This window comes from Mustela lutreola, chromosome 1, assembly GCF_030435805.1.
Source record: "Mustela lutreola isolate mMusLut2 chromosome 1, mMusLut2.pri, whole genome shotgun sequence".
NCBI lineage: Eukaryota > Metazoa > Chordata > Mammalia > Carnivora > Mustelidae > Mustela > Mustela lutreola.
Genome location: NC_081290.1, coordinates 263,536,795 through 263,551,202, shown reverse-complemented (window position 1 = coordinate 263,551,202; position 14,408 = coordinate 263,536,795). Strand labels below are relative to the sequence as shown.

The 14,408-nt window shown below is 53.3% G+C and overlaps 1 protein-coding gene across 9 annotated transcripts in view; it reads right to left on the bottom strand.

Moving 5' to 3' along the window:
* Positions 1-6,624: 6,624 nt before the first annotated feature.
* The window catches only part of PRR5L (proline rich 5 like), a 146,112-nt gene continuing 138,328 nt past the window's right edge, over positions 6,625-14,408 (bottom strand). For 8 of the 9 annotated variants that reach the window (XM_059139987.1, XM_059139946.1, XM_059139961.1 and 5 more), the window contains one exon: positions 6,625-9,369. In XM_059139987.1, the coding sequence (XP_058995970.1) occupies positions 8,975-9,369 (395 nt within the window). In that variant the 3' untranslated portion in view covers positions 6,625-8,974. The remainder of the gene's footprint in view (positions 9,370-14,408) is intronic. The other variant, XM_059140012.1, reaches the window with a different exon arrangement.

Here is a 14,408-nt window from a genome sequence, read left to right as displayed (position 1 = left end):
TCCTGGGGCTTCTTCTGAAGGAGTCTGCTGCCTGTCCTCCGCCTCAGACATCTTGTGTTTGACGTAAAGACCAGAGCTGGTGGTGGCTTGAGAAGGGTTCTCTGGGGGTTTTCTGCTCTGGTTCCCACCCACCCACATAGGCATGGATTCAGTCTGGAGTTGGTGAGTCTCTCCTCCTGATAACTGCTGAGCCCTCCCCTTCAATTCCAAAGGAAGGACTTAGCAGAGCTAAATCTGAAACCAGGTTAAGATGGCGCGCTTCAGCAGCAGCTGGCTGACTGAACCAGGAGTGGTGTCGTGATTCCTGAACGTGACCATATTCTTGAGAATTCAGAGAAATTCAAAGAATCGTGCTACAGTAGTCCATTAATGGGAAGGTCTCTGTCCCTCTTGGGGATCAGGTGTAGGGAAGAGCAAGCATTTACACAGAGGTGTGAGTGTGTGAGAGACAATCTTAGAGAGTTTAGTCTTGACGGGTTTCCAGTCCAGAGTCCCAGCAGCACCCATAGAATGTCTTCCGTTTGAGCTAAAACATACTCTTGTGCCCTCAGGGGCCCTCTCCAACTGGTTCAGGCAAACACACCACAGGAAGCAAAGCTGTGATTAAAGCTCATTGGCAAGACGTCAGACGGAACTAGGTTTGAATCTTCTCTATCATTTTCTTAGTTGTGTGACGTTAGGCAAATTGTTCAGCCTCTCTGTGCTTCAATTTCCTCCTCTAAGGGGGATGATACAAGGGACTTCAAAAAAGCCCTCAGATGATTACAAAACACAGTGAAATACTCAGATTGGTGCTTGACATATAGTTGATGACCAATAAGCGACCATTTAAGTATTACAATTTCTATCTTCCTTTTGAATCGACCCTTTATCATTGTGAGATACACATGATTCTAAATACGCTACACCAAATTTATTTTGCTCGTGTTTACATGGTAAATGTTTTCCCACCTTTTTAATTTTCAATCTGTGTCCCAATATTTAAAGTTGCATCCTAATAAATAGCATATTGTTATTTCTCCGTCTTTGACTTAGACCGTCTTGGTCTTTTCATTGGAGTGTTTAGCCCATTTACATTTAACATAATGACTGCTATTGTTTGTGCTTGTCTACCATGTTGCTACTGGATTGGCTTTTCTGGGATCTCAACCAAAAGCCCAGGAGGTTGGCCGGATCTTCTCCCCGACTCTGCGGGACTCAAACCTCTGGCTCCTCAGCCCTATGCAGCCGCTGAAATCTGTTCAGCTCTTATGCTCCCCAGCCCCCCAGCCGCTGTTCTCTGCTGTGCTCAGTTTAGGAGTCAGCCAACACCTTGAGGGAAACATGTATGCAGATTTCTCACTCGCTCCTCTCCAGCATCCTCCCTTTGAGTTCCAGCTACTCTGGCAGCCTTCACCTCTGATCTCAGCCCAGTGAGATGGCAGCTTTCTGCTCTCACCCACCCACTCCTCCCACCCCCACCCCACCCGTGATTTGGGAAAATTCCTTTGGGAAAAAGTGGGATGACTGTCCATTTCACCCTTCTCGGGGATCACAGCCATTCAGACTTGTGCTGGGTGCTCTCCAGCTCCTTCAAACAGTTGCTCTATATATTGTGTCCAGTTTTTATCCTTATCTTGGCAGGAAGATTAATCTGATACAAGCCAGTCCTCTCTGGCCAGAAGCAGAAGTGTTGCACTGCTTCCATTTATTGAGCCCTTCTCAAAACTGCCTTGGAGTGGGCAACCGAAGTTTCTGTTGGCAGGCGACTGACTTGATCCTAGTTCAGTCAACAAGGAGAGGAAGGACCTTATAAGTTGGACCTCAGGGGTGCCTGGGTGGCTCAGTCAGTCAGTGCAACTCTTGGTTTCAGCTCACGGTCGTGGGACCGAGCCCCGTGTCAGGATTTGCACTTGGTGTGGAGTCTCGTTTGTCCCTCTCCCTCTGCTCTTCCCCCACCTCCGCTCGTGCTCTTTTTCTCTCTAAAAAATAAATCTTAAAAAAAAAAAAAAAGAATGAAAAGAAAAGTTGGCTCCTAGACAAAGCTGAGATATTTCATTGAAATCGGACTGAAGTTTAGGCATTTGTTGAAAGTTATGTAGCCCTGAGAACCTGCAAGAATTTAGAAGTCTCTATTTACAGCTTTGGATTCTTCTCAGAGGCCCAGACGTAGGCTGAAAGACCGTGGAGAGTAAGAACCAAATTAATGTGTGACTTGGTGAGAGGAGCGTACTTCTGAGGGGACACTGAAGAACTGGGCGATTGGATTAGACCATTGCCTACATAAGGTCACTTCTCTTAGGTTATGAAGTTACTGAATAAGGAATCATAAACAGCATCCAGTGTCTCTGGGGATTCTGACAAGAGTCAAATTATGCTTCACCAGTAAACTCAATGATGTGAGGAAGTCACCAAAATTACTTAAAAAGATGTTTTGGGGTGCGTAGGTCAGGGTGAGAGGAATCGCTATGCACGTCTGAGGCTGTGGGTCGCATTCCCAAAGGAAATTTCTGGTCTGGAGTAACCTGGGTGAACAGAGAAGATCTGAGTCTTCTCGAGTGGGTGGTGTATCAGCCAGGGTGTAATCAGGGGACAAAAGCCGCATCTACCAATGCAACAGAGAATTTAACATACAGAACTGCGAGTCAGGTATTGGGCAAGTCAGCTGGCAAAGAGGAGACACGGAGGAAATCACAGAAGTGGAAAATGCAGGAAGCAGGTTCCACCCTTCAGAGGAGGGAAACGAAAGCCTGAGTTGGGGGTGGTTGAAAGGGCTAGAGGAGGGCCCAGGCGGGCTGGGGCTGCTGGCTCTGAGGGGTTGATGTCCTGAGGCCGCCTGTGGACTGCGGGAAAGCTGCGAACTGATCCCAGCTGCCACCGCTGAGCGCACCTGTCCTGCCCCGGATGTTGACAAGGGCAGGAAACAGGCATGAACAGGTCTCTGGTCTCTCCTCACTCCCCACCGCCCCCCAGACATCCCAGCCGCCCTCCAGCGCCTCCTACAGGCGGAGCCCCACAAAGCGGGACCGGGGTTTTAGACTTCCAGCCCCAGCCTCCCCAAATACGGACGGAAAAGGCCAGACGCTTAAGGACTACAGCTTCACAACCAACAGGCCAGAAAGATTTAGACTCAAGTGTGGGAAGATTTAAAAGAAACAAACGAGAGCGCTGAGACTTTTATGTGAGGAAGGAATCTACGCATAGTCGGTATTTTAGACACATGTGGTCTTTAAGAGAATAAGGCCCTGTTCGGTGACAGCTTTATAATTCCATTTAAAAATGGGTAATAGAGTAATTAATTAAGACTTGTGATTTTTTTTTATGTTGTCGTCTAAGCTTAAGTAGAGCGTAAAAACATTTAAAGTTTCCCTTATTTATAAGCTTAATTGATTAGTTTCTAGAATTAGTTAGGATTGGGGAAGATTTTATATGTTGTTAGAAAAACTGAAGTACTTAAAAAGAAATATTAAATTTATAAATGTATTTAGAAGTGTCTGAAGTGCTGAGCTAAGCTTGTAAATAGGACCAAGCATTATTTAAAGGCTCCTCCAAAATTAATGCTAAAATATGCTAGACATATAGAATAATAAAATTTCTAAGTTGAACTTAAAAGCCTAAGAAAGGCTTTTAAGTTTTTTAAATTTTTTTATTTTTTTAAATAAACTGAATATTGATTCCAAAAACATTAACTGAATTATTAAATGAATACTAATTATTAAACTTATTAAAATATTATTTTTAAATCCAAATTTAAACTTATTAGTTTATTAAGGAAAAGGCCCACTGAAATATTTTCTGAGTAGGAAAGTGACTATTCAGGACAAGTGGGATTTCCCCACCCCCATGCCCTCCCCTCAGGAGGTGTTTTTAGAAGTAGCTGGAGAAGAGCAAGAGGCAGCTTTGCTTCTCCACTCTCTGGAGACCCTGAAACCATCTCGCCGTGTAGCGAGCTGAGGGGGCTATGCCCCTGACTTAGTTGTTCTGCTTCCTCAACCTCTACCAAGCCAGGACACTTCATGGGATAGAGGAAGGATGATCACTGGACATGAGGTAAAAGAACCCAAGCCTCAGTTTCCCCATCTGCAAAATGGGGGCACTATCTGCCTTGCATAGTTGTTGTGGGGGTCCGGATTGTGCTAGCACACCAGGGCAGACTCTAAAGCTCCCTGTTGCTGGAGCTATCCTGGGTTAGGGCCAGGAGGTTCGTGCCTAAGCACACCGGCCAGGAAGACTCCCACTTACTTCTAGGCAGGAGAATTTCTTCAAAGAGAAGGCTGTGTGCCAACAACGGGCACATGCTCCGGGCCCTGAAGGACTCTCTCACCGCAGACAGAGAGGGGACACGCCCAGAAGGAAGCAGCTGGCTCGGGAGCAAAGCCGCAGTCCTGTGCACAGGGTTAGCCCTGTACAGGGACTGGCGGCCTCGGGCTGGAGCAGGAAGGGGAGGGGCTGCAAAAAGAGCCGAGGCCTGGCCCCCCTCCGTGTTCCCAGGTTGCTGGGCCACATAGCCTCAGAGGGAACATGACTAGGCAGCAGCATGGGGAAGGTCTCTGCCTGTGGAGAAAGGAAAGTGGGTGAAGGTCTATTGTACAAATAGACGGGAGGGAAAGAGTGGCCATCAGAATTACCACCGTCCCATTAATCCGTCCAATGCACTTGACTTAGAGAACTTTCTCTGTATTGCTAAGCCCTAGGCAGGCAAACACAAATCCCACATATCGTTGTCTTCCTGGGATAGCACCTGACACGTGCAGAGACATAAGTGTCTCCTACCTGGAGAAGCGGTGGGCAGGGCCCGCGGGGGTGGGGGGGGGGGCGGCAGGAACGAGGTGGGAAGGTGTGGGGGTAGAAGGCAGAACCATCCAGTGAGACGGACACCTGTTCACAGGGAGTCACAGAGCAGCAAAAGCAGCTGGGGGCCAGCTTGGAAAGCACCTTGAAGTCATGTTCAAGTGTGTGGATGTTATTGGAAGCCTGGGAGAAGTTTATGTTTTAGAAAGATCCGCTCGGCCATCCATGGGGGAGAGATGGCATCTAGAGCCAAAGACAGGGAGTACCCACAAGTCCAGACGGGAGGATGAGGGCCTGGCCAGCACGGGAGATTAGAAATCAGAGAAAAGTCTGAGCAAGAGACTCCAGAATCTTAGTGCGTGCGGGAGTCCGGGCCTGGGTGGGTGGAGGACAGGCTTGAAGGCCCCTGGACACTGAGACCAGCACCGGCCTGCCCTGTGGAGCCTCAACTCTGTGGGGCCCCCAGCACTCCCTATGGTGGCTTTTCTCCTCTCGGGAGAGACGCTGGCAGTGAGGTCAGCAGCGGCAGTGCCCACGAAACCTCAAGATGGAGATCATGCTGTGTTGTTGAGCTGGGACAGACAGAATCACGGGGCCTTGAACGTGAGAGAAGGAGATAGAATACAGGCCGCTGCGATGCACATGTGAGAGGGGTTCCCCCCACCATAACTGGCTTTGACGCTGGAGGAGGTGGCCCAGGAGCCCAGCATACAGGTGGCCTCCAGAAGCTGGCAAGGGGGAGGGAATGCATTCTCCCCGAGCCTCCAGCAGGGGCCCAGCCCTGCTGACACCTTGATCATAGGCCCGTGAGACCCGCGTCAGACTTCAGCCTACGGAGCTGTGATAATGAATGTGTGTTGTTTTAAGCCACTCAATGCCATTACCATCTGTGGTCACTTGTGATGGCAGGTCAGGCAACAGAAGCTGACTGTAAGGCCAGCTCGAGTCAACTGCAGAGAGAACTTCTCTAGCCACCCGACCCAGGGTCGCCCTCTCCTCTCCCGGGGCCACCGCATTGTCATTTGACTCCCCTGGGTTGTTGGTCGTTATGTGAAATGCCTGTGTTGACCTGATCGCCAGCCTGCCCCCATTGGATTGTCCCCAGGAAGAGTGGGCAGGCCCCTTGCAGACTGCCCATTGCTGTATCCCCCGCTCCAAGAGAAGGGCGTTCAACATAGTGGGAGCTGCCCCCCAGCCCCCCACATTCGGTGGGTAGTTGAGCAGATGCAGAAGCCAATGTGACAGTGCCCCGGTGACGAGGAATCTCCCGCGGCACAGCTCTTTCCCACTTTACAGCCTCAATATTCAACACAAACGGCCAAGTCCTGCTTTGCATTTCCCAGGACTCCTCAGTCAGCTTGGGTCACACCCCGTTAAATGCTCTTACTAATAACCCTTCCATCTCAGGTCAACTCGGCTCTGGCCATCCTGGGAAAATCTATGCAGAGAGTAACAGAGTGTAGACTGAAGTCTCCTTCTGCCAAACAAAATCGGAGGGGAGTGTATAGAGAGAGTCCATGCATTGCGGTAAGCATCCCCTCCGGGTCAAACGCTCAGGGAGAGCCCGAGTTGGCTTTAGAAGATGACTGCCCTTCCCAGACTTTGTTCGGTGTTTTCCACACTCAGACAGCTTGCTGGTCCAGGAAATGACTTGCCAATCCAGCTGCGCATGGCAAACAAAACCAGGGGACGCTGGCTGAGGTGAGGCTGCTGCCGAATCCTGGAGTGGAGGCGACAGGAAGAGGGACATGGAGGCAGGAAAAGCTGGCCGAGGGCATGAGGACAGGACGCACCAGGAGCCAGGGGAGCGCGGCGCTTGCCGATCCTGTCAAGCCACACAGCACAGGGACAGAGTGACGTGTACAAAACAATGTTTATTGAATCTATTTTGGAAACGGACAACATGAAACGTTTTTGGGTTGTGAGCTCGCCCCGAGCTCAGAGCCGTGATAGCTTCCTGTCATTAAAACGCAGCCCCCAGGAGACCCTAGCTTATCTCACAGAGGGAGAAAAAGAGCTTACAAACACTACAGCTGTCACCCTCACCACAGCTCTGATGGCTAAAATGCCCATAAACATCAACAACATTTTTTTCTGTAGAGTCTAAAATAGGCGCTGCACAGTATCGGGCAGGACATCAAGGGTGAAATCGTCAACTGGCTGACCGTCAACAGCCGTTGAGTGTACTGGGGCTATCCCGACCCTCCGATTCTCCACCCAACAGCTCACGTTTAACCCACGACTGCTGTTCTCCTAAAGGAGACACACAAGGCATTTAAAAGCGTATATATCATTAATGTTGTAAACTAAAAAAGCAAACCCAGACATGATTAATGACTTTGCCTGGATCAATAAATACTAGTCCCAAGTGCTAAGTGTACCAGTAAGGACAGACCACCAGTCAAAGAAACCATCACGCTGTTACTCACGGATGTTCTAGATCGCTAATGTACGTTAGTCAATTTGTGGACCTCACCCAACGCAGACACAGAGATGATTTTTTTTTGTTTGAAATTCTCCGAAGTTCTCCCTGGGGCATTTCTCTTCCACATTCTCTTAGAAGAATAAAAATGAGACAACCTTTTATACAAACTTTCCAAAGTACAAGCCATCCAAAGCATGACTCTGGTCCTAGTCCAGATCTTCGCCCAGAAGGGATGTGCCGTCAAGGCTCAGATAGGCTGAGAAGGCCTCGTTCCCTGCCGGCGGCTCACACTGGGCTCGTCCCTCCCAGCCACCTCCTGCCATGTTGGAAGCCAAGCTAGCTCATGCCTCATTAACGGTTTCTAAAGACTAACTGGACACCTAGAAGGTACCAGAAGGATTCAGGAGAGCCTTCTCTTTTTTTCTGGAGCTGTTACCAGGGGGGCCAACAAATACAGGCAAATACAGAGAACAGTGGTTCCAGGTGGACAAAGAGCCCAGACCTGGAGGGAGCAGTGTCAAGGACTCAGCACAGTACCAAAGCCTGCTGCCCCACACAGCACGTTGAGAGCTCAGATGTTAGAAATTCCAGGCACTTCTTCAATCACAGGGAATGAACATCTTTCTAAAAGGTCCTGCCCACATCTCCCTCATCTTCCCCTGCTATACAGCACTGAGACATTCCATTCACCACGACCCTCTGCTCCAGGCAAACTGAGGCTCCCCACCTCGGTGCTGTAGACCGTGACGCTCACAAACACAGGCCACTCTGGATTCAAGTCCAGCTGCTTCCAGCGCTCTACAGCTGATCAGCCCCAACCACTACCCAGCCTGCACCCTGAGCCACTTCCAGGCTCCTTTCCTAAGGGGGGAGTTGTTTATCTTCTAGTTTGAAGACAAACCCCCTTGGAAATGAGCAGGGCAAGATCCTACGTGCAAATATTTGCAAACTTTTTTTTTTTTTTTTTGAAACGATGCACATTTAAAAAATTCAAGTCAAGTCCAGGAACAGACTACTTGGTTGGCATCCACTGGCCCCACACCCCACAGCAGGAAAATGGTCAGTTTCTGAAATGAGAGAGGAACAAAGGCACCAGCTACTCCACCAGGGAGGTTAGTTCTTTGTGCTTGGGAGGAGGCTGGAGAGGAGAGCGCTGAAGCTTCATCAAAGAGGGGGTTTCTCTAGCCATGTGGCCCCCTGGGAGCAAAAGCCAAAGGCGGCATGTAGGATCTGGATACAGGTGAGAAGGACCCGCACCCGCCGGGGTCAACTCTTCCCAGGAATTCCGAAAGTGTAATAAAGAAGGCGCGTTCCCAGCGTCCTGTTTGGCAGGAGCTGCTGTCTTCTCTTACCCCGCGCAGAACAGGGGAGGAGAGGTACCACTCTAGGAGCCCCGTGTCACCAGCCCCTACAGGGGAGCTCCGCAGGCCAGCGCACCCTTGCCAGCTTCGTGGGCGGCTCATCCGACCTCCCGCTGTCATCATGCCCAGGGGCCCCGGGCGATATGGTCGGGAGCAGCCGACAGCACTAATCTGGCGGAAGAGCCCAGAGAGGAGTATCCGGAGTCAAGCAAGCAGAAAGAAAGCCTCAGGCAGTTGGGTCTGTGTGGCTGCAGAGAGGGGGTCACAGTCATGAACATGGAGAGGTTCACAACCGGGGCACTTGGACTTGGCCTCCAAGAGGAGCCCCTTGGTGAGCCCCCCTCCCCACTGACCCCAGGGATGGAGCCGTTCTCATGCCAGTGGCAGGCCGGAGCTGGGAAGTCCTGGGCCTGGGCGTTCAACCGAGGGAAGCACAGTTCAGCTCGGAATCCTCCTCGCTGCCCGCGGTCCCCTGCTCCAGGCCGTCGGGGCTGTCGGTGATGTTGGGCTCGCTGGAGCACTGTCGGTGCGGGGGCGAGAAGCTGGCCGGCAGGAGCAGGCACTGGTCCTCCCCGCCAGGCTCTTCACCCAGGCCCGAGTGCATCATGGTGGCCATCGCCAGCAGCTGGATGTCCGAGTGGGCGTTGGCCACCGTGTGCCGCCGCACGCTGCCGCACTTCTCCAGGTAGGCCTCCCCCTCCTGCTCCGTCAGCGGGGTCAGAGCTGTCTCGTTCAGGGGCCGGCTGAGGGCGGTCGTCGGGCAGGCGTAGCTCAGGACCGCGACCTTGGGCCGGACCCTGGAGTGGCGTCTGGCTGCAAGAGACAAACCGGCAAAGGCTGTCACTGGGGAGGGGTGACAAGTGCAAAACCGGCGCCTCCGTTTGGGGGGAGAGGGAGGTGGTGGCTCCACGTCCAGGAACAGCTTGAGGTACAGACCTTCTGGAAGGCCGGGGAGGAACCCGACAGGCTGTTCTTGCAGCAATGCCTGCGCCTGCTGGACGCACCCCCAACCCCCACTCCCGCCAGAAGCAGGGGGCCCAGAGGGCTTTCCAGGGTGCCTCCCATTCTAGGGCGTCTCCCCTCTTTCTCAGCTGCCTCCCGAGCTTCCCTGCATTCGCCCTATGTTTCCTTTCGGCCAGTCTCCTCTAAAGGCCTGGGCACTGGCTGGACCAGCTTCTAGAAGACACCCTTTGGCTCTGTTCAGCAGGAAGTAGGGGACTCTCGGGTGACAGCGATGACTTAGCCTCTGAATCCCAAGTCCAGCTAAGAGGACCTCGGCTATCAAAGCGAGGGCCAAGGGACATCCTGACTGGGGACCACACGCTCCTCCCACCAGGTCAAGGGGCCGACACCAGTGTTCTGTTCCAGTGATCCGCAATTCCAGCAGCGTTTGGCAGCACCAAGCAACGGGCGAGGCTTCACAGATGGCCCTGTGGAGGCAGACCCCAAAGGGGATGCCTGGCCACGAATTAATGCAAAACCGCCGCTGCCTGCATGCCCCCAACAATCCAGAAGCTGCCTTGCTATGCACTCATCTTTTGACTGAGCCTTTTGACTCCTCTTAAAAATGGAGCTCAAGTCATGATATGCTATTAGCCCCACTTTACAGATGAGAACACGGAGTATCAGAGGGGTGATCATTGACCTACGTGCACACAGCGAGGCTGCAGAATGGCTGGGAGTGAGGTGAGGTCTCACTGCAGACCCTGCTCTTCCCAGAGACCCCCAGGAAGCAGGTGTAACTAGAAAGGGCTGAGAATCTCCAGGGAAGGGCAAGCCAAGTGGATGGGGTTCCAAGGCAGGACAAAGCGGATCCACGTGTCGGGGAGGACGTACCCTGGAGCTGAGCCTTCCATACGCGAAACCCCCAGAAGGGGGAGGGACAGCCACTTTGAGCCCCGGGAGCAGCCTGAGCCAGGTCTGAGCCAGGGGCGCCATCCGGCCACAGGCTGGCTGGAACATGGAAGACCCGCACCATCAGGAGGGCCCTTGAAAGCCAGATGGAAGCTTCTGTGATCAGAGAAGCCGTGGGGGCCGGGGAAGCCTGGAGGCTGCGCTCCAGAAAGATGCACTTGGCAGGAGCGACACCGGGTTGGAGCCCGCAAGGCCGGAAGTGAGGAAAGCCGGGGCAACATCAAGCCTACATCCCCTCAGTCTTGGGGCAGTTACCTCCTATGCTCCTTAAGAGGCACCGCCCTTCTTCCCCCACATCGGCACTGCCTCTGTCAGGGGCCGGCTGGAGGACCCCAGGGAGACAGGGGACTGAGAATGGAGGCCTGAGGACCAAGTGGGTTCCGTTCAACCTTCCTCCTACCAGTGCACACTCCCCCCCAGCCATCCAGCTGCCTATCCCATCTCATCTGCCCTGGCTTTCCACGGCTTCCATGTCCCTGAGACGCCCCAAAGAAACCCATCCCTTTCTCAGCAGGCAGCAGGGCAGAAGCGTGATGGGGTGGTGTTCCTGCACATAGACAGGATCCCAGGGGAAGACCTGGATTCTAGAGGGAGAGGAAACCGTGCAGCTCAGAGACTGTCCTTGGGGACACGCAGTCCACTCTGCTTTAGTTTACTCTTGGCTCTTGCCATGGATCTGCAGGGCCCAGACATAGGGTCGTCCCCCTTCCAGAGCTCACACTCCTCGATGGGCGTGTCCGTCTGCAAGGCTCTCGGTGGCTCCTGTTTTATATGTCCACATTCAGTGAAGACAGGTTGACAGGTTGAAATCCTAAGCCTTAGGACTGAGTCACCAAGTCTGCTGGCTCTGAGCCCCAAGGGAGCCAACAGGTAATAATAATTACTTCTCAAAACCAAAGAATGGTATGTAGAGTGTTCCCATCCATTTTCTCACTGCTGAGTCCCAGTCTCCCTTTGAAACACCGGGCTACTCTCACTCTTCCCATTGTTCAGATGAGGAAGACTGAGGCTCTGCCCAACTCTCGTAGGCTCTGAACAGCAGTGCCCAGATCTTCCCCACAGCATGCTACTGCATCTCAGGGCTCAGCTGCTGCCCTCAGAAGAGGCACTCCTCTCTGACGCCATGAACAGCAGACACTGTCCTCTAGGAGGTGCCAAACAAGAGGCTGGTATTGGCCGGGAGAGGCTGGGTCAGTGGCTCTTCTCTTTGAGGAAGAACTAATAGGAGATGAAATGACAAGGAGCAACCGAGAAGGAAGAATCTATGTCAAGCACTGGCCGAGGTTCTCTTGGGAGCACGGGTGCTCATACCCTCAATGTTTCTATAATTTTCCCACAGTGTTACAATAACCATGTATTACATTTATAATCACAAAAATCAGTAACTATAAGACAAAGGCACCAGAAGAGTAGAAAGAAGCCAGGATCCCATTAACAAACCATCCTTAAAAAAAAAAATGCTCTTGAAAACAATTCGTTTGTCTCCTGCCAGCTGTTAGAAGCAAGCACCTAGGACTGGCAGTTGCAAAATCTACTGTGGCCCAAACCCTCAACCAGCTGGGCTGGAGACTGGGCTAGACCATTCTGTGAGCTCACACGCAGATGCAGGAAGACGAAAGAGCAGGAGCTAAGGCTGGGCCGGGGACACAGGGTAAGCTGAGGGCCTGGGGGACAGACAGTGGACACACTCAGCATCTCTGGAGGAAATGACCATTTGTTTGATGATTTCTGGGCGCCCCAGTCCAGCAGAATGAGCCAGGAAAGGTGTTTCAGACGGTTGCCTGGTCATTACCCGTCTCTCTCTCTCTCTCCTGCTGTTATCCCAGAAGCCCAAAGTCCTCACAGGTTTAACAGGGAGCAAAAACAAGAGGCCACTTCAGCTGCTGCTGAGAGAACTAGAGCCACAGTGAGGGGCAGCTCCCCCGGGACACCTGCCCCCTTCTTCAACAGAAACTCTGAACTGTGATGTGCAAAACCCTGCAGTCACTGCTGAGAGGGAGAAATGCGAACCTGCCCTGGGGCCTGCCACAGGGGCCTGAGCCCAGTGCGCGTGCGTGAATGTGTGTGCCCATGTGCGGTGAGGGATCGGGTCCTGGCAGCCGTCACTAGCTGAGCATCTACTGTGGGCGGGGTACTATATCACAAAAGGAGATGCTTCATTGACATGCTTGTCTTCTGACCGTTTTGCAGAAAAGGAACCTGAAGTCAAGATGCTGAATGACTTTGCAGCCTGTTAGTGATGGAAGCAAGGTTCAAGCTGAGGGCTCACGGCAGAGCCCCTGCTTGTGCCCGCTGGGAAGCCCGCACACGAGTAACTGTTTGGACAAGGTCAATGAGTACGGAACTACCGAAACACTCTACTGTACACCTGGAATTAATGCAATACTATACGGGACCCGTAAGGGAATTAAAAGCAGACACAGTCAACCAACGGCAGGGCAGAGGTAAAGGCAGGAGCTCGCTGGGACGTCAGGAGAAGTCCTGAAGAGGAGTCGTTTCTGAGGGGCGGGTTCCAGGCTGGCAGACGGACAGAACCCAGACATTCACTCACTCGCTCCCTCAGAGCCGAGCCGTGCTAGGGCCTGGGGTCCGAAGGGTTACACATGCTCCCCGCTCCCAGCAAGCTGACAGTCTGTGGGGGAGACTGACAGGTCATCAGGCAGGACCACACAGCATGGCAAGGGCCAGGATCGGTCTGGGCTCCCAGGGAGAGGCACAATCTCTCCTCTGGAGTGATTCCAAGGAGGCCAGGCCACCCTCTAGCCAGTGCCCGTAAGCCAGCCAGTATCAGTTCCGAAGGCCCTAGAGATAGGGCACCTTCTTCCTTCTCTGTGCTCAGCCCTCTGCTGCTCAGAGACTCAAGTAATCATACCAGGCCACACAGCAGAAACCTTGTGGTTTCAAGGCCAAGTTCCTTCTGTGGCCGGCCCCGCCTCTCTCCGTGAGGCTCTTCCCTGTTCATGACTCACAGGAGCGGCCTAGGACTCTTCTGCCTTCTGAGGGGAATGTTTTGGTTCCCAGGACTGGGTGTGGGCAGAACAGAGACCACAGGGGCCGCTGGGCTGTGCGGATTCCCCTGGGTAGACAGTGTTTCCTCGATAAGCTCCCACCAGACTCCAGAGTCAACCTCAGACAAGCAAGTCAGCTGCGTCCCCAGTGGGGTCAGGCCACACACTGGGCTAGGAGCGGAGACGCTACCCACACCAGGGCTGCCCCCCAGCTCCCCAGCCTTCTTATCTGTACCGGGGAGAGCCAGCCAGGCCCTGCCACTCAGAGAAGGAAATCTCCCTTAAAGAGACCGATTAAGCTGTGGACAGCCCCTGGGGGCTGAAACGTGTCCTTTCCTTGCAGGGGTGCCCTTCGAGCTGGGCGAGGAGCTGGGCCCTGCCCACTCAGCCAGCACCCACCTCCAGCCCTTCTCCTCCTGCCTTTCACACGGGTTGGGGCCTGGGAGAGCCTTTATTCCTTCCTCACTCCCCAGGCGCCCCGCGGAGCTCCGGGCATTCATCCCCCTGAACCGGAGCGGGCAACGGCAGCTCCTTTCAAAGCCCCGGAGAAGCAGAGCCTGGATGAGGCGGTCCTCAGTGCCTCTGAGGGGCCCCCGGTTCCCAGGCCTTTGATCTCCAGGGCGCGCAGGAGCGGCCGCCACAATGTGGGTGTTGTGACTTCCGCACGCCAAAGCCCACCGTGGGCGTCTTTCTCCGGGCCCCGGGCACCTGGAAGCCCACAAAAGCCTACTTGTCCCGAGGAGAAGTTACAGTATCTTGAGGACGAGGGCCCTCCCCCTGGAGACATAACGGAGGAGAAGATCAGTGGGAGGCCAGGGCTTCTGCGGGGGAGAAACACAGCACGCTGAGTGCTCCTGAGTGTTTGCTCCGAGGGCCCTGGAAGCAGCCAGGCCAGCCGCCTGGAAACTCTGGGAACTGGAAAAGTAGGAT